The sequence below is a fragment of the Engraulis encrasicolus genome, chromosome 7, assembly GCF_034702125.1.
Source record: "Engraulis encrasicolus isolate BLACKSEA-1 chromosome 7, IST_EnEncr_1.0, whole genome shotgun sequence".
NCBI classification, from domain to species: Eukaryota; Metazoa; Chordata; class Actinopteri; order Clupeiformes; family Engraulidae; genus Engraulis; species Engraulis encrasicolus.
In genome coordinates this window covers 9037436-9063375 of record NC_085863.1, presented here as the reverse complement: position 1 = coordinate 9063375, position 25940 = coordinate 9037436, and the positions used below count along the sequence as shown (strand labels likewise).

The window sequence follows — 25940 nt, the reverse complement described above, 5'->3', positions numbered from 1 at the left end:
GCCTTTTGAAACACTTACAAGCAAGCATGCAGCGTTCCAAACGCCTTTGGATGTGTGACAGTGAAGCCAAGGCATTTGCCAAAGCTAGCGAAAGCAATTTGCTATGAAAATGGAGCACTAAATTGGAACACCGCATTAATAAATAAATAACACAATTATGATGCAGCAAAGCAAAATCAGCGTCGTTTTATTCGCTTTTTGTCATGTCGCATTTTATTCTGTGTATTTTTTTGCGTTTGTTTTCATCCATCCATAGAGGTATAATGAATGTATACATTATAATGTATGAACAGGTCTGTGAACAAGCCCTTTCTTTTGGCTTCTCTCGCTTTCTCTGCAAATTTGGTTGTCTCCACTCACACTCGTTTCCTCTTTCTACTCTTTCTCTCTCTCTCTCTCTCTCTCTCTCTCTCTCTCTCTCTCTACCTCTCTCTTTCCATTTCTCTCTCTCTCTCTCTCTCTCTCTCTCTCTCCAAATTCGCCTGTCCCTCTCATTGCTTTGTAGCTCCAGAGACATGTTGCCATGGAAACTGGTTACAGTTGATAACTTTGAAACATGAGTGAGCTATTGACATATGCTGGCACTCACAAGGATGCCAGGCATTCCACAGAAGAGCACACAACACAGACAGAACACATACAGAGAGAGAGAGAGAGAGAGAGAGAGAGAGAGAGAGAGAGAGAGAGAGAGAGAGAGAGAGACAGCATTCATGGTTCAACAAAATGTGTATTCTATGGCATGATGATTGAAATAGCAAATCATCATGCATGCATGTTGCTGTAAAAGGATGTCGGCAATGATGCTTTAAATTAGGAACTGATTTAGACTTTGCATTTTTGTTGCAGATATGGACAGACAGACAGACAGACAGACAGACAGACAGACAGACAGACAGACAGACAGACAGATCCCAGTGTAACTGCTTGCGCTCCCTTAGGTCGGTCTGAGAGAAATTCATAAAACCCACCCGGCCCAGCTCCGCACGGTGACCCAGATAGTCTTGGCTGCACTTGTAAAGCGAGGACTAATGGTGAACAATCCTGTAGTGTAAAGGTTACCGCTGTACTGATGACAGAGGTGGTTGGTGTCTCACTGTAACAGCCATGAAAAACACACTAGTGTACCGACAATGACACAGAACAGACTGTGCAGACCTGTGCAGACCTGAGTGACACACACACACACACACACACACACACACACACACACACACACACACACACACACACACACACACACACACAGTTTGAATAAAACAATATGAGGTCTTGATCTCATTAACGTTAACCCCGATTTTAAAAATACTGCCTGGGATGCCGAAAGCAATTAATAGCACGAGTTGCTGCCGGTTGAGGAAGCATGTACAAGTCTAATTGTAGTGTGCCACTGTGCGTCTGACACTCACTGGCCGCTTTAGTGAACAGATACACAAAATTAAATGGGAAGACCCTTATCAAAGAGAGAAAGGATTGGACAGGACTAGACTGTACAAGCGAGCGAGCGGAGGAAGCAACAGAGGAGGAATGAATTATAGATTACAGGGTACATGGTATAATTATATACCTGACCAGAGACCAGATAAGAGATGGGCGGATGGAGAGACAGATAGGGGGAAAGGAGTGACAGAAAGACAGAGAAGGACTCTGCACAAGAGGAAAGGATGAAGATGGGAGAAAAGAGAGAAGAGTTGAGATGGTGAAGATGAGGAATGAGGGAAGTTAAACGACAAGTGAGGAAAGGGGGGGGGGGGGGGGTTGGTTTGTGATTACAAACTTCAGCACATTCGGAAGGATACAAAGTGCTATGAGATGTGCAACCTTCTATACAACACGAATGACAAAAGATCAGCCTGCCGAAAAACAACTAACCTTCAGCACCTTTCAAGATTGCAAGGCTGCTCCACAGTGTAAAATATGTCTCGACGTGCTGCAACAGAAAAGAAATATTTAAATACAACATAATAAACCACAAATCATCATGAAACGCTTCCAACTCAACATTCAGCATTTGCAATATTTCAAGGGTGTTCTAAAACGTGCAATGACTGACACAACAAATGACAAATCATCATGAAATGCACCAACACACAAAAAGACAAATCATCATCCATAAACATGGATTGCTGACCCATTCGACCCATAACATTTATACTGCTTGAGTACATTTTTAGCTGAATAAATTATACCTGAAAAAGTGCCAATTCATTTTATTTGAATTTGGCACCGATAATTTAAGTATTGCACAATGAACAGGAAGAATGGATCTAAATACAACATGCTATACTTGCAAGTTAATGGTTACCTTATATGTAAAAAAAAACCCACCTTCAATACAAAATCCAACGCACGAAATTAATAATTCTTAAAGAAAAAATATAGTACATATGAATGAGTTCTTATTCAAGGCCTCGAATTTCATATCATTCTTTATCCAGTGGTGAAGATTACAAAAAATACATTTGAATAGTGAGAGGAAGAGATGATTAATGGTGAAGCGTTGGCAATTGCATCTAACACTAACACAGAGGACATGTGAGATGTGAACACTAACAGACTGGAGACACAGGGAATGGGAACTACCGTACGTGACACAGAGAATATTATGAAGGCAATTAGCACCTTCAGCACACACACACACACACACACACACACACACACACACACACACACACACACACACACACACACACGCGCGCACTCTCTCGCTCACTGGCTCTTTCTCTCTCTCTCACACACACACGCACACACGTACACACACACACACACTCACACAGACACACAAGGCTTCGTTAGACTTTTCAAACACTGTTGAAATGTGCATTCCATTTGAAACCAGGCACAAAACAGCCGACCACCCTCCAATGTACACAACACGGATGCACACACACACAGTGCATGAGTGCACCTTCAGGAGAGGAAGAAAGGGAAGGGGTACCATGGCAACAGGAGCGAGCATTCACAAGCTTTAGCAACGAGCGCTGAGCCAGAGGGATGGGGAGATGAGAGGAGAGGAGAGGAGGGGAAGGGAGAGGAGGGGAGAGGAGAGGAGGGGAGAGGGGTGAGGTGTCATTATTGACTGAGAGAGAGATCCACGGGGGGAGAGGAGCAGGGGGTGTCGGGAGGCCGGAAATGATTAAAGATTGCTCCATAATGCATTCTGAAAACAAATTGCTCCACGTGCCCACAGGGAACACGGAACATCTCTTTCTGCTGATGCTGTATGTGGTAGAATGCATCCAATGACATGTTTAACTTGTAAGATTTAGGCCTATCCCTTTATGGTTTACGTGATACAATAACAAAATCCACTTAAACAATCCACTTAAACAATTCATATGCAGTCGGCCTATGTGCAGGTCACCAATACTGAGATATCAGTATCAACAATGCAATTAAGCAATTAAGCATGGCAGACTACAGTATGGGCCTCAGTAAATTGTGCAGGGTTAATTGGACACTCGGAGAGCGGGGCCAACACATATCAGTGTTAAACTTGACTCACGTAGAGTTGAAATAATGGTGCATAATTTACTGTATAGTGGTTGCTTTGCCTGTCAGATGATTTTTAGACGAGAATTGTCCTTTCCCTCTCTCACACAACAGTGGTGCTCCAGCTGAAGCACAGTATCAGACAGTAGGGCCTACAGAGGGGGCACTACAGGAGTAGGGCTGGGCGATACGGAAAAAAACAATATCACGATATGGATTACTTTATATCACGATAACTATATATATCACGATATAGCACAATTACATACGTTTTCAGTTATTCTCTTTATTTGCTCTTTATTTTTTCATATCGCAAAACAACTTTTCTTTAAATTGGATCCTTTAATTCTTATTTTTACAGTTACATTAACTTATAGTGTGTATTGTGACAACATGAAATGTAAATATACATGATATTCAATTGTATAAAATTGATAAAATGACTAACACGATATAAACGATATAGGAGAAAGGTCACGATATAGGCTAGGCTTTTACATCACGATAACGACATATATCGTCATATTGCCCAGCTGTATACAGGAGTGCATTTCCCAAAGTCATTGCATGGCACTAATGTGGCCACTAAACACCCCGGCTATGTTCTGCCTCGTTCGCACCCCTGACACTGATGAATGCCCATTACCAGCTCTTATACTCACTACAACACCCACACAAGCTGACTCACTTACACAGACGCAGACAAGCGAACAACACACACTCTGGGGACAGGAAAAAAGGCATACATGCATGTAAACACAAAACGCACGCACGCGCGCGCGCGCGCACACACACACACACACACACACACACACACACACACACACACACACACACACACATACACACACACACACACACACACACACACACACACACACACACACACACACACACACACACACACGAGTTGTAAAAGGGGCAGTACTGCCACCTGCCGATGGTTTGTTTTTTCCCCTCCCCTTGCTATTTCAGTAGGCTCAGTCAGAAATATTCTAGTGGCTCAGTATCCTCATCACAATAGGCTAAGATTAAAGACGCACACTATAAAAATAGTAAAAAAAAATTAAATTACAAAATGCATAAGCAGATTGGTGGATCCAAAGGAAGCCTAATTGGTTTTAATAGCCTAAATGCCTAAGCATGCAAAAAGCAATACTTTTGTTCATTATTATTAGATTACAATAAAAATAAATACATGTGATTTAACCATGTTTGCAAAATAAGCCTAATGAGTTGCGACTCTAAGTCAGGGTAGATGACATTAAAATACAGGGGTGATAACAAAAGCATAAGCAAAACTGACATTTTAGACTTGTATAAGAACGAGTCCCATCATGCATCGCGGTGTGTCATGCAGACTTGACCTAGCTAGCCCAACATACCAGCAAGTTAGCAAGCCGAAGCACTGAAATCACGTTTCATACCTAAATCAGGATAAACCCTATGCCGGCGACATGAGTAGTATGCGAACCATCCTAACCAGCACAGCGCTTGTTGGTGCTGTCGGTATCGGATATGGAATGTGGTCCATTATTTCACCATCGGAAGAGAGGAAAAGGGAAATACTGAAGGTAAGGGATGTCGCAGTAGGCTACTCATGTGAGAACCTCCAAAGTTATTTAATGTGTCATTTTTTGTTATCATGTTGATGCTGCACTTGAATAGAGGAGTCCATTCTTTTGCGAGATACTTGTAGGCTAGCTGTACATTGCTTTAGTGAACGTTCTGTCAATGTGCAGCTGGGAAGCAGCTTTGTTTTGGAATGGGCAGGTGACATTCTTTGGGTGACAGTATTTAATTCCAACTGTTTGGTGTACCTACCTACCCGACTATGTAATGAAGTAAAGTGCCTTGTGGTCGTTTTCTCTTTCAGAATCTCCCTGAATCCAACCCGTTACGCATGGATGAAACTCGCAGACGGAACGCCATGATGATGCAGGTGTTGAAGGAAGCTTCGGAGACCACTGATAATATTGCGCGTGGATTTGGAGGTTCCAGTAAATGAACTTGAAACAAACCCGAAGAACTTAAACCTACTCTCACGAGCAAGACAACCTTGGTCATGCAAATGGAACATGAGGCGATAGGCTACAGATAATTCACATGTTAAAATGTTTTTTCACTATTCACTTTTCAGACACCCAGGCCTTGTGTAGTGAAAGGATTCATAATAATTTATTGCTGCCCTCCTAGAGTGGAGTAAACACTGTAATCGTGTCGTGAAATGAGTAGTTGCCTACATTCATGTTATCTTATTTGTAATAAACTGTTCATCAGTGTGGAATGTTATGGATGGATCATTCCATACCCCATGGACCATCTGGTGATGCTGCTCATAAATAAAGTTGCATAGTTTGGTGGACATGATAAACGTTTCATTTCACACATGGAAGCTGTGGCTAGACGTTTTTATTTCACACATCCAAACTAAGGCATACAGAAAGTTCTCATATCGTTCAATTCCAATTAGCATCAGGTGAACTGTTTTGCAAGTTGGATGCGCTTCTGGTGCAAGGTGAAATATGGGTAGCCTACTAGATTAGACAATGCATTTTCAGCACTCCAAATCCAAATGGAAACCGTGTCAGCAGTTGTTGTTGTTTTTCTTTTTCTTTTTTTTATAATGTTGCGTTTCTAGCTCTCCCTTGTATTATTTTCCAAAGGTCGTCCAATGGAACTTTTATTTTGAAAATTCCGAAACGTCATTCCAGGAAGTTTATGGTGAGATCCCCTCGGATGTGTTGCACGTCGGACAGCCAGCAGTGTTTTGGCCTTAATTTGAGCACATGAATTGCGTTTTATGCGCGTTTTGGGGGCCCAGTTTGAAGTTTTCATCATATGTGAATTGTGGGAAAAGGTTCAAATATATTGCCATTGCAAACCATTCAAGTTGAGTTGACCTCTGGGCTGGTAAGATAGGTTACCTTCAAAAAACGGTGCCTTTCAGGTTATCGGATTGACATTTCCAATCCAAGTTGACTGTACTTCAACAATTTTGAGTGATGGGTGATTCGCCGACCGGACAAGTGCCAGCACAACCAGGTGCCAGCCCACCGAAACCTTTATTTGGCGGCTGCTGGAGTTGTCGACTCCTCACGGGCACTGGACTCATGTTATCAGCGGGATACGTCTTCAATGGAGCACGCAACACGATGAAAGTGGGAGGTCCCACAACCATTGGCACAGTGTTCCAAATTGTATTTGCCGCAGGTAACACGTTTTTCCTGTCATAATGACCTATTTTCAAATATAGCTATACAGGTTTGATTGGTAACAATGCTGTACTGAAGTTATTTTTGCTTTACATAAGGCTACTAGTGGAACATGTCTGCTGTAGAGCTTCAGTGAAGGTGGGCAACTTGGATGCAGAAGCTGTTAGAAAAGGTGCCACATATTCCAAACTACCTGGTTTTACCTGTCCAAATGTCCTAAGTAGATGTTGACGTTGATGTACGGTGGTTCCCGACTGATGACCCTGCAGCTGACACATGGGCACCGGAGGAGGTGCGACAGGCAGCAATGCCCAGCAGGATGTAACACCTTCCTGTACAAATCCATGTTTGGACAGGTACAACCAGGTCATTTGGGATATGTGACATTGTGTAGCTTCTGAATCAAGGTTGTCCCTCACTACCTTAATTGAATTCAAATAAGCTACAATCTTACTCATTATGTTTTACATAAGGCTACTAAGGAGGGCATGCAAATGCCAGTAGTCTTGTGATCCCTGGAAGTTACCTTTTATTTTGTATCTGTGTTGCAGCATTGGCCTCATGGGGAACAGTTGTGCTGGTGGACCCAGTTGGAAAATCCCAGAGGAAGACCTTATAACGCCAACCTGCCAAGTACAAGGGAATAATTTGTGTCGGAGATGAGTGCCACAGACTGTATGTTACTGGTTGTGGTTACTGAACCTATACCACAAGACCATGTTTGTTGAATTGACACAGAACTGTCAATCAGTATGTGGATGGCCCCTGCTGGATCCATATGTGTTTGTGATTCGATCTGAATGACCAGAAATCACCAGAAGACTTTGTGGATGGAAGTGGATAGAAGTTGTATTGTGTCTCATGTATGGAGCCTAATGAAGGCCAGCCCACAGATGATCAAATGATGAGCTAATAAATATGAATCTTCTGAGTTATGCTTATGCATGATATGGGAATCTTTTTCTGTGTAGATCATATTAATTTGTTCTACAAAGTTCTACATCCAAAGGTATATACCACATGCACACTCATGCATCTCATGTACACATAGTGTGTCTTACCTTCAGGGTTCCGGGAAGGCTAAACGCATCCAGGACAGCACAACCTTCCATTTGGGATAGAATACATTCTGGGCACAATATAAAACAAAACAATAATGAAAACATCAAACAAACTTGATATGTGAGACCAACAAAGGCAGGAAAAATCACAGGGGGATTCACAAAACAATTGTAAGCAACTAGGCCAACTAGGTCTGAGAAGTTTAATTCTGTTTCTAACAGACAGCATTAACATTTTAAATTAATATTAACATGTATTGTGCTGTGTATAGGGTGCCTTTTCTGGTTTTACTACTAGGCCTGTATTCGAGTAAAATGCACCTTCTTGTTTCATTGTTTTCATTGTCATTTGGAGCTTTATTTGCAGAAAATGACAAATGGTCAAAATACGGCAAGGAAACGACAAATGAGCAAAAACAGGAAAGGAAAACGAGATGATGTTCACTTTAAATGTTTTAACTTGGGAAGCGTTCAGAAATCAATATTTGGTATGCTTGGCATGCTTTCCACCAGTCTTTCATATTTCCCCTGGATTGACTTTATTCCAGGCCTGGTACAATAATTCATGTTTCTGAGCTAGGTTCGATGGTTTGTGACCATCCATCTTCCTCTTCAGCACATATCAGAAGTTTTCACTTTGGCTGAGGCCAACAGTTTGGGCTATCCATGACAGGGCATCGATCCGGTGGTCCTCCATCACCTTGGGTGGATTCCAATATGGGGACTTCCGTCCTCCCTTGCACACTTGCCTGCTTGTGAACTCATGATGACGTCACGGACGACTGAAAATTAATTCAATATCTTTCATAGTCACAATTCTAATGTCATTTTCTCATTTTGCAATAGGGATGGTGAATGAACAGTTCCCTAAAAGTTGTGGCTAGGTTGACAGCGGGGAAACTTATTGTTATTTCCACAGAGGTGGGGCGTCAGCAAGACGCGAGGCCACACAAGCACAAGTGGAGGATGGGAGTCGGATCAACCTTTCTACCTATAAACCCTCTCTGGTCGGATACGTGATTTGCTCCAGCAAGGCAGAAATGGGTCAGATTCATCTTTACGAAGGGCGTGTCACTGAAGTCACATACAAAGTTATCTTGGAAGAAAACTTGCTTCCGTGTACTCTATGTAGAACTGGTGACTATAAAGCACTCTTATTTGACACTGTCCCCCAACTCTGAAGATTGTTTCAGCAGGACACTGCTCCAAGCCATGTATCTTGGTTAATTAGTGTGTGGATGGAGTTGAAGCCCTGTCATGGCCAGCCCAAACTCTGGGCCCGAGCCCAATTGAAAACTTCTGAAATGTGATCAAGAGAAAGCAAGAAGCAAGAACAAAAGAAGACCATGAGTGCATAGAACATGGAAATAAATCAAACAAATGGAAACTAAATAGGCCCCTACCTGAGCATTTTCTTGAACTTAAAACAATTGATACACCAAGGACACACAGCAGGTACTCTGATATGTCATTCTAAGGAATAAGCTGCCAAATTGGCTAGTGAAATGATTACTAGCCACATCCAAGTTTTACCAGCATTTGGCCTGTTGGCAGGTGCCAATGCCAATGGTCACAAGCCATCTTCAGCAACTTGATTTTGTTTGCATCAGGCCTGGAATAAAGTCATCCAAGAACAATGTGAAAGATTGGTGGAGAGCACGCCAGGAAAGTTTTGTTTAAAAATTCAGGGTTATTCTACCAAATATTGATTTCTGAACTCTTGCTAAGTTAAAACATGATTACTTACTACATGTCTACTACTAGAGTGAACCTGATGAAGCAACAGCTAAACGTGTTGTTCACATAATAAACTACCAGCAAGGGGTGTGAGGCGACTTATCACCCTTTTACCTGGATTACTAGCCTATACTATGTTGTTTTGAAGTGAATATGGCTTTTTGGGGGCATTTTTTTGTTCTGAAAACATTGCCATTTTTTGCGATTTATTTTGAAAATAAAGGCTCTTAATGTTCTCATTTGAAATTCGGAGGAACAATGTTCATTTACTCAAACACATCTAGTAGGCCTAGCATAATCAGAAAAAAATGATAATTTCGAGGTGGGCTTTTATTTTTTCTGCGGCTGAAAGGTGTCAAAACTCGACACCACGTGACACATCCCAGGACCCGTAGGACGAAACGCACAAACATGGCGGCCTCCATCAGAAACGCGAATATGAACGTATGCAAAATTGTTAGAATATTTGGACTAAATAGACACATTTACAACGGTGCAAGATCGCTACAGGTTGGTATATTAACAAATTAAACTGTAAAACAAAAACAGGTTTCCTAATGAATAATTAGGGCGACCTTGCGTCTTTTTCAGGTTAGCCATGATGACAGACCTTTGACACTAACTGCAATATTTGACAAAGCAAAGCCATGTCCTCAACATATTGTGTGGGCATTGTAGTTTCTTTGTCGGAATTTTACATTTATATGACAGAAGATGACTTTGAATAAATGTGATGGGAAGGGGACGTTGACATATTGAGCATAATGGCTATGGAAGATAATGCAAATGTATCTCTCGTTATGTTATGCATGTTTGTAAAGATTTTGTTCCTTTTTTCCCAGAGCACATGTAGTATCAACATATCTATATACTAAATATTGCATTTCCATGATTAAAAACACGGGAGGATTATTGTTATTGTCGTACTTACAAGTGGTGGGACTGGCCAGAATTTGTGTGCTCCCTGTTCACCCTCTCTACTTCTTGCTCTACAATTTTGTCAAGTACTGTGTGTGCTAGACTTTGGTTGAGAACGACAGCTAATCTCAGCAAGAGTGCAGCATGCATGGAGTCAGAATAAGTCTGAAAACATGCTAACCAGGTGGATGGACGTTGAGAAAGAAATGCAAATAATGACTTAGTTTTACCCAGTACTGTTTTGCTTTGTTAAAACTGTTTTTTTTCCCAAATGTAATCTTTGTGCTGTGCCTTACCAATTGTTTTTCTTCTTCTAACCAGACAGCCCCCACACCTGACACAGAAAAGCCTACCGGTGTAGTTGAGTCTACAGAAGAGTATGCATTTGTTGAGCGATTAATACCATCCTCTCGTATTCCTAAACCTCCCAAACATGATGGGCCTTCCCCCTCTGGCTGGACGCCACCACCAGGTAAGGCCAAACACATTCTTCTTCAAAAGTCTGTTTGTGTGGTCTGTTTCATATCGGGGCAGTTTTGCAACTTGCCACGGAATATCAAGGAAAGGTGATCGAACAAGTGTTTTGTGTCATCACTGATGAGCTCTCTCTAGCAGAACAAAGATAACTATACACAATAAAGATAAACTATATACTGCAAAATTGTTCAGTTTTTAAAAACTCATAAATAGAAGCGGGGCACTTTTGAAACTGACTAATGCAGTGTTTCTCTACCGGTGTGCGCCCCCCTCAGGGGTGCCGCGGAAACGTGGCTGAGAAATAAATTATGTCATATAATATATATTTGTCTAAATTAATAAATTGATGCTTAGTCAGTGGAATCTTTCCTCTGCCATTTACGCACAATTAAGTAAATGTACGTCTCCCCATTAGCTTCCACTTCCAACATAGGTTGTGTGACGTCTCCAAATGTGTTACTTTTCTAAGCTTGTGTGATATCGGATACGATGCCATGTTACGGCTTGTTGATTTGGGGTGCCTTGAAATTTTTCATGAATTGAAAGGGTGCCTTGGCCTAAAAAAGGTTGAGAAACACTGGACTAATGGATTTCTCTTTCAACTGTCTGTTTCTTCTAAAGAAGTTCCACCTGACCTGCCATACATGATCCGACGTTCTCGCATGCACAATATACCAGTCTACACAGATGTCAGAAGCGGAAGTCAGAAGTCCACAGTAGTGCGGAAGGTCGAAGGGGATATTTGGGTGAGTGAGGCATACTGCATCTTTTTCTTGCCATATTACCTCTGACCTGGTCTCTCAGCAAATGACAAAATATCTCTTCATGTTGAGTAGTTTTTGCTGTGTAACTTTTTAAATTACTGTATTTTTGGTTGTTGTTTTTGATTACATTTCATTACATTCTCTTTTTTTGACAGGCACTTGACAAGGATATCAAAGACTACATGCTGCAAGTTACAGGAAAACAGGTCCCTACACAAGTTAATGAAGTCACCGGATCAATTAGAGTCAAGGGTCATGTCGATCAAGAACTGAAAGAGTGGCTGTTGAGGAAAGGCTTTTAATGTATTTTTTGATGATGCCATTGAAAATGAATGACTGAATTCTGAAAATATCTGGTAAAAAATACAAAGATGTTCCAGGATTGCAATTGACTAATAATCTATATATCGTTGCACAATGTCATCCTCTTTCATTTCTTATGTCAATATGTCACAAAGACAACCATGTTGTATTTTCTGATGCTTTAGGCAAGAGTTTGTATTATGTTGCTGTACCAAAACAATAAACATTTGTCAGTCATGGTACAATCCTATCATCTTGATTGTCTTGAAAAACTGACTATTTGCATCATACTCAACTAAACATAAAATACTTCACTTAAAATGTTATTTGAGTACAAGTACTTTGTTACTTTTAATTAGCTTTTCATCTCTGAAATTCAATGTTTCTTTTTCTTCAATATCGTCTTCCAAGACCTCTGTTTCTTGCTTGTCACCAGCCATCATCCAACATAGTCATCCAAGATGGGACATGTGAAATGGTGAAAATACTGTGCCCAATCCTGCGAAATTTGATTACATTTCCAGCAGATTGGTTTATTATTGTGCATGTAAGTTTGTCTGTTATCATTCTAATTTTACGCAGTACTCTGGCCTGGTTCTAGTGTAATTAAGTAAATAAGTACTTGGGTCAAAAACGTCAAATAACAAAGTACCTTGCTCGATTACAATACGTAAATAGTTATTTTCCACCCCTTCTTAAAAGTTTAAACGTGAAGGGGCACCACAGTTTATATAATTTAGGACTTTTATGCAACTACTTCCTGTGTGTTGTTTTTAACCTGACGTCATCAAGCAGCGACACTCTTCAAGAAATCGGCGCTGATTGTAGCTATATTTATTTGACCTAGTTTTTAAGTTTGAGTCGATGGTGCCCCTGATATAAAAACGGATTTTAAATTGAATTTATCAGTGCTGCGCTGGACACTGCAAGGTGAGCTATAGTTTTCTCAGTTTTTCGATTACAGAGCATGGTTCCTCTATCTTGACAGCTCCCTAACGTCATGTTGACGATTTGGCATCGAGTCAAGCATGTGTAGAGTTGCACCGTTTTGTAATGGAAAGCACTGTGTCAGAGAAACACTTAGTTATTCACTTAAAACACATTTAACTTGCTGTCTCGTTTATGGTTGTCCATAATCCTGCGTCAAAGTAACAGTTGTCTCTCGTTTCCCTTTCAGTTTGCCCAACTATGTACCATGTAGATGAACTGACTTGAGCAACATACCTCTCTCCAACCATGCAGCCGATTGTCAGACGAAAACTGCCATCGCGTTTGCGGTGTATGTTAACAGACATCGGTCCTAAAGAGGAAGACCCTCTGGATCTAGAGACGGAGGAAGATCCTGTTGAAAAAGATGGCATTGTACTTCCCAGAAGAGGAGCGTCAAACACCAGTGACCTTTTGGCCCCTGCCATAACAAATGACACCACAAATGCTGGATCCATGCCCCAAGTCTGTGGCCTGTGTTTATCCCAGCCATATAAGTATACCTGCCCACGTTGCAACATAACATACTGCAGCTTGGCTTGTTACAGAAGCCCAGGCCACTCTGGATGTTCTGAAGAATTCTACAAAGAATCAGTGTTTGAGGAGTTGAAGAATACAGGGCTGACAGAGAAGGAAAGTAGAGAGAAGATGCATGATATTTTACTCCGGTTGAGGAAGAACGAGGGACAGATGGAAAACCTCACAGAACAGCTGGGAGAGGAGGTGGAACCGGGTGGGCCAGAGGCCCTCCAACTTCTCTCTAGGCTCGCAGAGATCCAAGCCAGTGGTGAGGAGAACACAGAGGAGGTTCAGAATATACTCCTCAGGCTCAGAGACATTGACAAAGGTGGGGATGGGTCACAGGTGCATGGCCTCCTTGACGAGGATGACGAAGAAGACGACGATGATGAGGACTTGGCAGATAGGTTAGCTGGCCTTGACCTTGACTCTCTGTCAGAGGAAGAGCTGTGGGCTCTGTTGGGAAAGGAGGACAGAGAGAAATTTGAGCAGCTGGTGAAAGGTGGTGCCATTGGAGGACTGATACCCATCTGGAAGCCTTGGTGGGAGGCCCATGACCGACCCAAAGAACTTCTGCTGGAGGTCCTGAGTGAAGAGGACACAGCTCACAAGCAGGATGAGCTGTCTGTTGTTCCAGAGGACAAGAGGATGAAGGATAGCGAAGGAAAAGGTTCGAAATCAGAAAGGACTGAAGGTGCTACTGGTGGTATGAGTGCTAAAATGACTGAGGATGTCAAAGTAAAACGTGGAAATAAAAATAAGACAACATCCAAGCAGAAAAACATAGATCATGTTGAAGACACTAATATGAAAGGAAAAAATAAACCCAATAGCCGTGTACCACCTGTAAACATGAGTAAGATTCCACCCCTTCTCTCACTCACCAAGAATCCTTCTCCTTTACTGGGCAACACGCTCGTCAATGTATTGTACGGCTACACATTCTCTCTGTGCCTTTTCAATGGCGATCTCTCTGAAGAGGAGATGACCCAGGACTTTTGCCAGATGGTGCTGGTCGTCTCCGAGGGCCTGTCCACAGCCAGGGTCTTCAGCTCCCCACAGGAGGCTCTGGAGGTGGCTGTGATGGCAGTGTCTGCCGGTGGATACTTTGACCGTGAGGACCCGCAAGCCCCGGCCAGAGCCGTGGAGGCTGTGGCACATGTGTTGAGTGGACAGAGCAGCCGTGACCCTGTCGGATACTGCCTGGCCGCCCTGTCAGAGCTGAAGGCTACCCTGGCTAAAGCCAGAGCGCTCTTGCCTAAAGAGGGCGAGGGAGCAGAACTTCGGAAGAGGTATTTCCAGGCAGCTAAGAAGTGTGAGTTCTTGCAGTCATGGGCAAAGGAGAATACTCAGGGTGTGAAGATCTTGGCGGCCGGGGTGTGGAGGGAGCATTTGAAGAGAGACAACGAGCGGAGAGTTTTGGAAGTGGGGAAGGTGGAAGCAGAGCAGAGCAGGAGGAAAGGAAAAGGTCCTCTGATTGAGGAAATGACTACAAAAAAAGATTAAACAGGAAAAAATGCAATCGTTCATTTAACATTAGAATGTCTGTAAACTTTGGTTTAAATAAAAGTTTATTTTCCCAACAAATTGTTGAACCTTCTAATTCTAATTACCAAAAAAATGTGCAGTTAAGACAACCCAGTGTAATATGATTGTTGGTGTATTACTTGAGATACAACTCTGCGAACTGATTCTGAAGTATCAGTGTACATTTTAAGTGTGTATATATATACAAAGCAAAGGTATAATAGTAATTCAAAATCTCCATACAATCTCTACGAGTAGTCCTTGCAAGGATAGCTGCAGTTCCCTTCACTGTACATTCAGGTGGCATGTAGCCCTTTTTGTTCACATTTCAGGTTCCATAAGTGAGTCCTTATTTGCCCCCAAAGCAATAACCATAGAGATGTATTGATTTGGAGACAGCTTCACAAATTGTTCCATTTTTTTTTTAGAGGCAAACGTCATATTAGACCCCCGTTTTGCTGACTCAGTCTCTGCTGCTGTGTCAGAAGTTCTTCCTAAGCACGTTTCCCGAAGCTGTCTCCATGCTTAGTACACATAGGGGATGATCCTGTACGGCACCCTCTTGCAGTATGTGTCCCAGGCCAGGCCGTACTTTGCCCTGCACTGCCTCTCGTCCCGATCCTCCCGGTGGATGAGCAGAATGGAGAAGTAGATTACGTAGAAGTACGGTACGATGTGTGAGAATCCTGAGGGGCAGAAAAAGACAACATATTTTAAGTTATTTTTAGTTGTTACGTCAAGGAAGAGAGGCCAGACATTAAAACAATATTTTGACAAAATATCTTTTGGCTTTGTAGAACATATGAAAAATCAATGCTATAGTACACAGAAAACTCCTCCAGCTAAATCAGGTTATCTCACTGACATGAACATTGCGAACATCTTTAGTGATGACATACTCGTTTTAAGTCACTCTCACATGGGATAAAATGGAAATCTAAAACTCACCGCAAGGCAAAGACCACGCCAAGGCCATTAGAATGTCACCAAGGTAGTTTGGATGGCGGACGAAGCCCCACCAGCCTGAAACCAACAGCCGTTTCCCTGTTGCCGTGGGGATGGTCTCCAAGTCTAGAAGAATTCACAGGACACATTTCCATTCTGTTCATAGTTACTCAAGGCATTGTAGTGCACGTTGTCATGAAAACATGAACACACATCACATGCATGGTGTGCCTGGAAGTGGAACACAAGAAAATAAATGGATTGATAGAAATTGGGAAAACAATTTGTAACTCACTGGCCACAGATGAATGGTTTGGGTCACGTCTGAACTGATTCTTTTGGGAATTTGATCGTCTAAAGATGTAATAGCCAAGCCCTGGTGTGGACAACACAAATGAGCAGTTAAGACACCTCATCTGTTCAACGTAATGTTCAATATTCATTTTATTATGTGTAATCTAAAAAACCTTCAAAATTTAGCTGAAAATGTAACTTTTTATTAAACCGCAAATATCTGTCTGTAATCAAAAGCAACGTTTAACAGTATTTAAAAAAAAATGCAAGACCAAATTCTTTTACAGTACCATTTAGTAGGATTATTCCAGCTGCTCCCAGTGGGCTCAATGTCTGTGGGTGTGCCACCAGGAAAATGGCCTGCAGCCCGTACGTGAAAGGCACCCAGGCCAAGTCCCCGAAGGCCAGCATGAAGCCAAAGCCATCATGCACTATGTCCATGGTTGTCAGGATGGCTTCCTGCAAGTGGCACAAGATAAGCAAAAAACGAGTACATTTTGGGAAAACTATTTTGGGTAACACAAGAGGGAGAACAAAATGTTGCTGTAGAAATGACAATGTACAGCAATTGCTCAATAGAAATAATTGAATAGATTTTATCCACATGATGAAAAACACCATAACTTGGAACAATATTAAATTAGAAATAGATAGTCCACAGTGTTGTGCTTACTATACAACAGCAGAAATAATACATGAATGTGTGAGGTGTTAAAGGCTACGTAACATAATGGATTAAAATAGAGATACTCCTCATTGAGATAGATCTCCTTACCTCGTTCCATAGAGCGTCAGTGACATAGAGCAGCTGGAAGCAGTTAACCAGTAGCATGGCAACCGATGGAGATCCCCTCAACTCCACCTCTTTCATCAGCATGCCTAGATTCAGAACCAGCTGCACACACACACAGACAGACACACACACAAAATCAATGGAGTCACCACATTTCTGGGTCAGGTCTGCCGTTACCACAGTTAGCCACTCAATCTTCATCGCACTGAGAAACACCTGCTCTGCAATACCAAGACATCTTGGAACTTGGTCATTTGAAGAAATCCAGGACCTTCTTACTAGGCCTCACATCAGTCTTTTTTTTATTTTTATAACCACCGCACATCAGAGGAAAACAATGTTTCCTGGCATAGTGAGCTAGTGACCCTGAGCTTATGCAAACAAGGCCGCCATACTTATCTCATCTTTATCATCATTACAAAACGGATCCAAATCCACTTATGTGTTATCTAACCTGCCGTAACAAACAGCGTATCTCTTCTCTATCAACTTGCCTGATTAATCACACACCCCTATAATTGGCGACACAACGGCAACACAATCATAAAAAATAACTATGTCTGAGTTGTTTTGCAAATATGAAACTAAACAGACTTAACTGCAGCTTGCCCTTGGAGTTTGAAACACATATTAATCATTCCAATATTTAACTGTGGAATTGGATTAGGAGTGGATTTCAATTTAAGTGGAAAATTTGAGTATTTTTATGACCTAGATATGATCTTGACCTAGCTATTCCGTTATATAATGGCACTATCCATTCAGAAATGGCAACCTGACAAACAAATCTGAGAATGCCATGTGTAGGAGCCATTTTATTCTCACCTATAGGTAGGTTTTAGCGTAGTTTTAGATTTAGCCACTTGGGGGAGCACTTCACTGTTATGGTAGCTCACTTAGTCACAGGTAGAAATACAGGTGCCCATGATTAGGGGCTAATGACGGCTTGGACTGGGGAACACACGGTTCTTACCGTTGCCGTGTGCCAGCCGAATGTGATATATCTATTTTAATACAGCACAGCACAACAGCACAGAGGTGATCTAGTTTTTATATTAAATTAAAGTTTTGCAATAAACGGGGAACAACCCCAAAGGGATTTTTTGGCTGGACATTCCAAGTTTGCTGCGCGTTGAGAACACCTGCAGTCCAGGCCTAGGCTTACAGGGTAGCCTCCACAAAGTAAGAACCATCCCCAATTTCAATGGAGTGGAACTGTTGAGAACAAAGGATTATCGACATAAAGGAAATAAACACTGGAAACAGGACAAACAAAGGATATTTTACTGAAAACGCTGTGGACATCAAGAGGATTCCAGCTATTGGAAAAGTTTGGATTATCCGCGCCTCCAACAAACTTGCACAGATTGGACGTGAGTAACCGTAATTGGAAAACGGCTTGCTTACCTGTGTGGTGCCCTGGGCATTGATGGACTGCCGTGAGTGAAATTCCTGTATGCTGTGCTGCTGAAATCTTAATCTGTTTTGTTACTGTTCAATGTGGACTTTTTACAAGGAAAAAAGACAACAAACAAAGAAAAACTTTGATTTAAGTGCTGTGCCGTGCTGCTGTTTTAAATACCCATGTGTGTCACCTCCACAAAGGGTCTTGAAGTTTAATTGGCTACACTGACTGTAGGCCTACTATCGATTGTTGCTGCATTATTTTTGAAGTGTGATTTTTATCCAGTGGTGCTTGTGCGCAACATGAGTGAAGAAAAAGAAAAGTCGGGCGAGGCTACGGCGCGCTCACAACAGAGTGTACCGACGGGCCCAAGCAATTCACTGAAGATGAAACAGAAAAACGTGTAAAGAAATTAACACCAAAAGGGTTTTTAATGGGTGTGTGACAACCTGCAAAAAAATCGTAAGTCAAAACTCACACATTGCTGGAAAAGCAAAACGAAGGATAAATGAGCTCTTGTCTGTAAAGGTGACAATTCATACAATCAGTGACATAAAGAAATATTTAAATGAATTTTCTGTTTTGTGCAAAGAGGTAATTGAAACCCAAAATACACTAATGGAGATGCCAATGCCAGAGCCTGAGTTTCAAACACAGCAAAAATGGCTTGTGGAAAAAACAAAGGAAATCAGTAAATTTGAAGATCATGTGCGCCTGTGGCTGGCTGGTGCTGTTTCTGAGGATCAGTCCCACCTTCCTAATGCCCATGAATTGCCTGAAGTAAATCCTGATGACAGCATTTCTAATGTCTCAAGTAAAAGGTTCAGACATAAAGGCCAATCATCTGTATGTTCAAAGTCTTCCAGTATTGCTTCTTTTTGTCTAAAGGCTAAAGCTGATAGGGCTGCTTTGTTAAAATCTGCTGCTGCTTTAAAGAAGATGCACGACATGGAAACAGAGGAAGAAGCTCTTCAAATGCAGAGTGCAAAGCTGAAAAGAAGGAAAGAACAGCTGGAAATGGAGACAAAATTGGAAGCTGCTACAGCTAAGTTGTCTGTCCTTGAAAATGAAGATGATGTTTATGAGGATGATGATGATGATGATGATGATGATGATGATGGGAATGGGGAGGATGCAATGAATGCTTATCTTCATGCAGAATTGAGGCGGTCTGACCATTCTGTCCCATCTAAATCTGTTTTGTTTAAGCAGGACAATGCAGTACCACCGGTTGTGCAGCCTAAAGACAACCATCTGCCTCAAGCCCATTCTTCTTCCGGGCCTAGTGACCCTTTTCCTCCAGTGTCACAGATACCATCAGGTAGACCTGGAGCATCAGTGAGCATCCATGGGCTGCAGAACACCAACCCTGCTCCAGTGCAACATCAGCTGTCCTCAACACACAGGAAGGCACCCCCTCTGACACAGGCAAGCCATGCTGTGTCCTCTGGTAGGCCTAAACCTCCACCTACTGTGTATGACCTTATGCAACGCCAGAATGACATCACGGCCCAGCTAGTTAAAAATCAAGCTTTAGCCTCTCTCTCCCACCTTAGAGTGATTGCTGAGTATGATGGAGACCCTTTGAAATATGCTGCATTCATAAGAGCATTTGAGCAAGCCATCGAAAAGAGGACTAATGACAAAGAAGAATGTCTTTATTACCTTGACCAATACACTAGAGGGCAGCCAAGAGAATTGGTTAGGAGCTGCTTTAACATGGCTCACGGGCAAGGCTACTATAGGGCTAAAAAATCTTTTAAAGGAACATTTTGGTAATGAAATGAGAATTGCTGCGGCGTATATTGACAAGGCGATGCAATGGCCAGTGATGAAAACTGACGATGTTACTGCCCTACAATCTTTTTCCATCTTTCTAAGAGACTGCTGTAATGTGATGGAGGATTTACAGCACCTGGAGGAGATGAACGTCCCGTCTAATCTTCGACTGATGATGACAAAGTTGCCATACAAGATGAGGGAAAAGTGGAGGACAAGCGCATGGGAACTCCAGGAGAGGCGTGGTTCCAGGGCTAGGTTCTCCGACTTTGTGATCTTCATCGAACGCCAGGTGAAGATTCTGTCTGACCCTCTCTTTGGAGACTTGCAGGGTACACCACCACCACCACCCTTTAAGTCCAAGGCTGGGCCACCAGGAAGCAGACATGTCACTGTTGCCGCAGTCGATGCTGTCCGACCGCCAAATCCATCAGCACCCCAACATCAACATGGAGGGCCATCTGCACAGATGTACCACTGTGAAACATGCTTTGTGTGTAAAGGTCAGCACTCAATAGTGAACTGCTCTGCTCTTGAGAAAATGACACATAGAGAAAAACTTGATGCTTTGAAAGAAAATAGACTCTGCTTCCGCTGCCTCATGCCAGGTCACATAAGTACCTTCTGTGATGGTCCTCTGGCCTGTGATATATGCAAGAAAAGCCATCCAACAGTGCTGCATGTTGAACCTAAAGCTCCAAATGTTTCCATCACTAATGCACTTGTGTCGTTGTAGACGTGTGGCCATACTGGGGCCGGGGAAGATGAGCAGATCATGTCCATTGTTCCTGTACAGGTGAAGTCTGGGAGTCGCGTGATCACACATAACGCTTTCCTTGACCCTGGGAGCTGAGCCTCTTTCTGTACTGAACATCTTTTGAGAGAGCTGAATGCTTCAGGTGCCAAAACAGACTTTCTTCTTCGCCCACTTGGCCAGGAAAAAGCAGTCACTTCTTTCTCAATCAATGGCCACCAAATTCCTAGTATGACAGGAGACGAATTTATGGATTTGCCTGAAGTTTTTACACAGAAAACAATGCCTGTGGGAAGAAGCAACTTTCTCACTGAAAAGGTGTTGAAGAAATGGCCATATCTGAAAGGCATCAACATTCCCAGTCTTGATGCAGGGGTGGAATTGCTCATAGGGACCAATGCCCCAAAGCTCATGGAACCATGGGAAATAATTAATAGTCAAGGTGAAGGACCTTGGGCATACAGGACCCTAGTGGGGTGGGTCGTGGGTGGTCTACTGAGAGGCAATGAAGGTAAAGGCAGGTGTGGTTCTCCTGCCCACACAGCCAATAGGATCTCAGTCTCTAAGCCACAGAAACTGGTAGTTGCAAAACCCAAGCCAATTGTCAAGAATGCCCATCACCATGAAAATCATAACTGTTCTGACTTACCTTTTAGAACTGCAGATGTGACCCTTGCAGGCAATCCTGTCCGAGCAGAGGAGATTCCAGGAAAGGAACTGCAGCCTGACCTCCATCCACAGGAATCAGTCTTCCAGACAGGCATGAATGTTTTAAAGAATACTGCTGATAACCCATGTCTATCTATTGTTACCAGTGAATCCACAAAGGTTGTACAGGGCGGAGTGACTGACGCAAAGCTGAACCGGCCAGAGGGGATGTCCAGAGTGAAGGAGGAAGAAGAGGGTCCTACTACCATCATGGCTCAGCCTCTGATCTCTGCGAACCCTGAAGTGGAAAGAGAACCACAGCCGAATGCGTTCATTCCTCACAACCCAATGCAGGCAACACAATTGTCTTTTAATTACTTTTCTGATTTTAAAGAATTAAAGATACGTTTTGAATTGAATGTCAGATTAAGAGACCTGGTTTTAAGTGTGTTACAGAAGAGAAAGTTCATTAACCCTCCTGAGCTGTGGAAAGAGAAATTAAAGGTTGGTGACCAAGAGGACCAGGCTGCGGCTGACCAGAAGGGACCAACACGAATGAGACCTGGAGGAAGTTTCCCATTGATGACGTCCCCGGAATGGATCCAGGCGCTACAGGAGGCTCGTGGCAGAAGGGACGGAGGGCAAGCATCTCAAGACGAGGGGACATGTGCATCCAGTCCAGTGAAGAGTAAGAACTGGCCAACCACCCAGTCATGCCTCTTCATAGAAGCTGAAGACCAAAGTCCCAAGACCCGAGATGACCAGACGACTACATGACCAGATGACGATGACCTGGCTGCATCAAGAAGATTTAGTATAAGAAATGTGTCACTTAAGATTAGCTCTGCACAAATGGCTCCTTAGTTTTAATTGGGTAATTATGGTTTAGTATTCACTCATAATTAGGGGCCGGGGTGTAGGAGCCATTTTATTCTCACCTATAGGTAGGTTTTAGCGTAGTTTTAGATTTAGCCACTTGGGGGAGCACTTCACTGTTATGGTAGCTCACTTAGTCACAGGTAGAAATACAGGTGCCCATGATTAGGGGCTAATGACGGCTTGGACTGGGGAACACACGGTTCTTACCGTTGCCGTGTGCCAGCCGAATGTGATATATCTATTTTAATACAGCACAGCACAACAGCACAGAGGTGATCTAGTTTTTATATTAAATTAAAGTTTTGCAATAAACGGGGAACAACCCCAAAGGGATTTTTTTGGCTGGACATTCCATGTTTGCTGCGCGTTGAGAACACCTGCAGTCCAGGCCGAGGCTTACAGGGTAGCCTCCACAATGTGTGCCGTCCAATTGATCGAACACCTCTAACTGAATTATAAAAATATCAATGGAGCCGCCCCACTGACATTATGCACAATTATTTGTCCGGTTCAGCTCATTTATACATTTATGGCCGACTGTTCTGTGCACAGACAAAGGTCGCTGTCGAGGCTGAGGTGCAGGGATGACCTCGCTGTACAAACAACTCACCCAGCCAATCAAGCCAGGCCTCAGCTCACAGAAGTACTTGAGGTCGAAGCCAGCAATGCGGGGGTTCAGCTCGCGTCCCATGAAGAAATCATACAGGGGATTGCCTGGATGGAAATGTAGAGACCATTGTATTGTACATCATGTATACTTGCATTCCGACGTAATTCAACCCAGTTCTTACAGACTGGTACTGATCGTCCCAGTTAGTAAGATTAATTGAATAGTTTCTGGTCTGTGTTATTATGATACATTATAGTAGTTCAGATACACCGCACTCTTCCGTGTGGTGCGTCTCCAGTTGAATAACTTAGAAGGTGAGAAAGTGGATCGCACTCGGGTTCTTATTTTCTTCTTTTTATTTTTTTATTTTTTACATAGCAGCAGTGCTACACTTCTGCTGCTATGTAAAATAAAAAGAAGAAAAGAAGAACCCGATTATGATACATTATCAAAGTATCACAAGTGTAATTACTGTGTAATATACATTTTACCAACTCTTTCCAACTTATTATAGAATATTATGTCACTCAAGTGTATATGTGGGCACATTTCTTTTGCTAATTATTACTTAATTCAAAACAATTGTGTCAGTTAAGACAATACAGGGAAATACATCTAACTTAACGTAACCAATATTTCTTCATTCACATTATCTTACCTGAGTTCCCACCCAATGCCAGCGCGTGAGCAGGTGCCCAGAAGGAGCGGATGTAGAGGTAGATGGCGAGGAGGTATGACAGTGCGATGGCGGCCACGGCCAGAGGGATGATGAGCTCAAAGAGAAACGCCAGCGGCATGCCCAACCACAGGCCCAGACCAACTAGAACTGCACTGCAGCACAGCGCAGAAAAACCTGCAAGGACATCACAATCGGGAAAAACATATGAGGCTAAGAAAAACACAGCAATAAGCAACTTAAGAGCTAAATGTAATTGCTGTGTCATACCATTAACAGGATACTTCAGCCTTGAACCATCTCTAAGCACTAACCCCTCAGATACCTGCCGAAACAAACAAGCAATACACCACACATCATCAGACCAATAGTCAGGTTTTATATAAAAGCAGTAGGCACACACAACCATTCCATTGCTTTACTTTAATACCCTAGTGGGCGGAGACAACAAAGGGAAATGTATGGAAAAAGTCAGCTGTTCTAAATGTCAGAACTCATTTTACTGTACCGTTCCAATAGGTAGAAGGTAGAGGAAGCTTTGCAGGAGCATCCAGCCGAGCACAATAGCCAGGGCCACAGGCTCCCAGAGGAAGGAGGCATGGGGCAGAGGAGGGGGCCACTGCAGCACACTGGCTGAGGGGGACCGACACACGCTCAGCAGGTAGAGCACAGTCAGGGGCAGGAAGACGGGGATACAGGTGGCACCTACAGGAGTGACCAAAGAGGTGAGAATTAAAGGTAGACAATTGAGGATGGAGTACACTCAGGAGAGACATCTCACTGTGTATCACAACTCTTGATGATTAAGGGTCTCTGTGTGTAGTCTCTGTTTTAGTCGTGCCCCCAGTCTCTAAATGGAATAGGCTACTCTTGCACATACAATGTAGCTGTTCACAGACATAATAGACACAGAGCAGCTGATTTTACGCTTCATTCTTACCAAGAACTCCACCGAATTCCCTCTCCGTCGTCCGGTGAGGTTTTTGTTTTCCTGAGCTCATGCTGATCGTCTGCAATATAGGACACCAGGTAACCCAAGCAGAGAGGAGCAGCCGTGTTACATACAAGTGATGAGGAAATGGGCAACGGAGAACTTTGACTCCCGGAGTTTACCTAACTTGATGTTATAACTATTATACAACCAATTGGCTAAATACCAGCGCCATCATTACAGACAATACAGAAATTAGACTGTAAATGTTACCATGGCATTTCTGGTGGACTACAACTATATTTATTTTAGGTAAACAGGACAACACAACCTGCCCCAGTGATGCGGCAGACGGGCTATGCCACTGCATTAAAGATAATTCATATTATCTAAGCATTTTGCATTATTCTGTAAAATGCATTGGTATGTGTACGGTTCAACACTGACAAAATTTTACAAAATATGATGTGCAATTAGCAACTTACCGTCTCCCCAAATACTACAACTGTAGTTGAACAACAATAAAGATGCGAAAGATTATGGGCGAGAGCGAGACAAGCGTGCGTCAAGGACCTCCCCAAACACTCCTCTTCTGAAGACTCGCGTCTAAACCAATGACATTAAAGTAAGGTTATCTGAAGAGAGTGGAGAGCGGATTAGCAGACCAATTGGTGCTTCACACTGGAAAAGGACCGTCCTTCAGTTCGGGAAGGCCAATGGCAGGCCAGTTCTATTTCCGTATGCGTCAACACACGCTATCGGGTATTGGTCGGTGGGAAGGTCTGTATTTCCATATTTATTTCATAATTTCTAACATTACAAACCTATATGCTTAACTTATGTTCCATTGATAAGGACCGTGCTTATTTTATTGAGACACGTCATGTTAGTTATGAATAACGCCGTCAGTCAACGGAATAAAATACTGCATTATGCGTTATTTTACGTTTTACGCATGTGAACCCAAGACTTATTCAAAGGCTACATTTGTTTTCTTTTCAGGAAAGGGTTATTTCAGTTTAACTAATGCGTCATGCAACATACCTTAACCTGCCAGGTCCTCATTTTGCTCGCAGTTTCACGTACAGCTGTCGTCCAAGACTACTTCCCCACCACACATATTGTTTGTAAACAAACAGCCAGATACTTGAAAAGGCAACACTCCAAAATTCCACCGACAATTCCGGCCCAGGACTTTTCAGTCTACAAATCCACTGTCTGTACCAGAC

General features: G+C 42.7%; 4 protein-coding genes across 5 annotated transcripts; 3 read left to right on the top strand and 1 right to left on the bottom strand.

Annotated features, from left to right (window-relative positions):
• The first annotated feature begins 4829 nt into the window (after positions 1–4829).
• On the top strand, positions 4830–5776 carry LOC134452430 (ubiquinol-cytochrome-c reductase complex assembly factor 3). Its single transcript, XM_063202825.1, has 2 exons — positions 4830–5063; positions 5366–5776. Exons 1-2 carry the CDS (start codon positions 4947–4949, stop codon positions 5495–5497), a joined length of 249 nt encoding a protein of 82 aa, XP_063058895.1. The 5' UTR covers positions 4830–4946; the 3' UTR covers positions 5498–5776.
• Positions 5777–9872: 4096 nt separating this feature from the next.
• On the top strand, positions 9873–12214 carry mrpl49 (mitochondrial ribosomal protein L49). The gene is made up of 4 exons (XM_063202820.1): positions 9873–10012; positions 10742–10892; positions 11519–11643; positions 11817–12214. Exons 1-4 carry the CDS (start codon positions 9914–9916, stop codon positions 11961–11963), a joined length of 522 nt encoding a protein of 173 aa, XP_063058890.1. The 5' UTR covers positions 9873–9913; the 3' UTR covers positions 11964–12214.
• Positions 12215–13146: 932 nt separating this feature from the next.
• On the top strand, positions 13147–15057 carry znhit2 (zinc finger, HIT-type containing 2). The gene has a single exon (XM_063202801.1). The coding sequence runs from the start codon at positions 13201–13203 to the stop codon at positions 14974–14976; it is 1776 nt and encodes a 591-aa protein (XP_063058871.1). The 5' UTR covers positions 13147–13200; the 3' UTR covers positions 14977–15057.
• Positions 15058–15400: 343 nt separating this feature from the next.
• tm7sf2 (transmembrane 7 superfamily member 2) lies at positions 15401–25808 on the bottom strand. 2 transcript variants are annotated; one of them, XM_063202809.1, is made up of 12 exons: positions 25756–25808; positions 25197–25317; positions 24721–24790; positions 24289–24485; positions 24051–24105; positions 23763–23957; positions 23105–23208; positions 17012–17131; positions 16527–16695; positions 16238–16318; positions 15946–16068; positions 15401–15683 (listed from the first exon to the last, which is right to left on the bottom strand). In XM_063202809.1, the coding sequence occupies exons 3-12, from the start codon at positions 24779–24781 to the stop codon at positions 15523–15525; spliced, it is 1266 nt and encodes a 421-aa protein (XP_063058879.1). In that variant the 5' UTR covers positions 24782–24790; positions 25197–25317; positions 25756–25808; the 3' UTR covers positions 15401–15522. The 2 variants fall into 2 exon arrangements, with proteins under 2 accessions (XP_063058879.1, XP_063058878.1); XM_063202808.1 differs by lacking the exons at positions 25197–25317; positions 25756–25808 and having other exon boundaries at positions 24721–24809.
• Positions 25809–25940: the final 132 nt, after the last annotated feature.

Excerpts from the sequence above, each read along its gene's own strand:
- LOC134452430 (XM_063202825.1), top strand. The coding sequence starts at position 4,947 with ATGAGTAGTATGCGAACCATCCTAACCAGCACAGCGCTTGTTGGTGCT. Across the intron at positions 5,064-5,365 it reads GGAAAAGGGAAATACTGAAG|AATCTCCCTGAATCCAACCC; the intron begins GTAAGGGATGTC and ends TTTCTCTTTCAG.
- znhit2 (XM_063202801.1), top strand. The coding sequence starts at position 13,201 with ATGCAGCCGATTGTCAGACGAAAACTGCCATCGCGTTTGCGGTGTATG.
- tm7sf2 (XM_063202809.1), bottom strand. The coding sequence starts at position 24,781 with ATGAGCTCAGGAAAACAAAAACCTCACCGGACGACGGAGAGGGAATTC. Across the intron at positions 24,486-24,720 it reads GGAATTCGGTGGAGTTCTTG|GTGCCACCTGTATCCCCGTC; the intron begins GTAAGAATGAAG and ends TCACTCCTGTAG. Across the intron at positions 16,069-16,237 it reads AAACCATTCATCTGTGGCCA|ACTTGGAGACCATCCCCACG; the intron begins GTGAGTTACAAA and ends GAATTCTTCTAG.
- mrpl49 (XM_063202820.1), top strand. The coding sequence starts at position 9,914 with ATGGCGGCCTCCATCAGAAACGCGAATATGAACGTATGCAAAATTGTT. Across the intron at positions 10,013-10,741 it reads ACGGTGCAAGATCGCTACAG|ACAGCCCCCACACCTGACAC; the intron begins GTTGGTATATTA and ends TCTTCTAACCAG. Across the intron at positions 11,644-11,816 it reads AGGTCGAAGGGGATATTTGG|GCACTTGACAAGGATATCAA; the intron begins GTGAGTGAGGCA and ends TTTTTTTGACAG.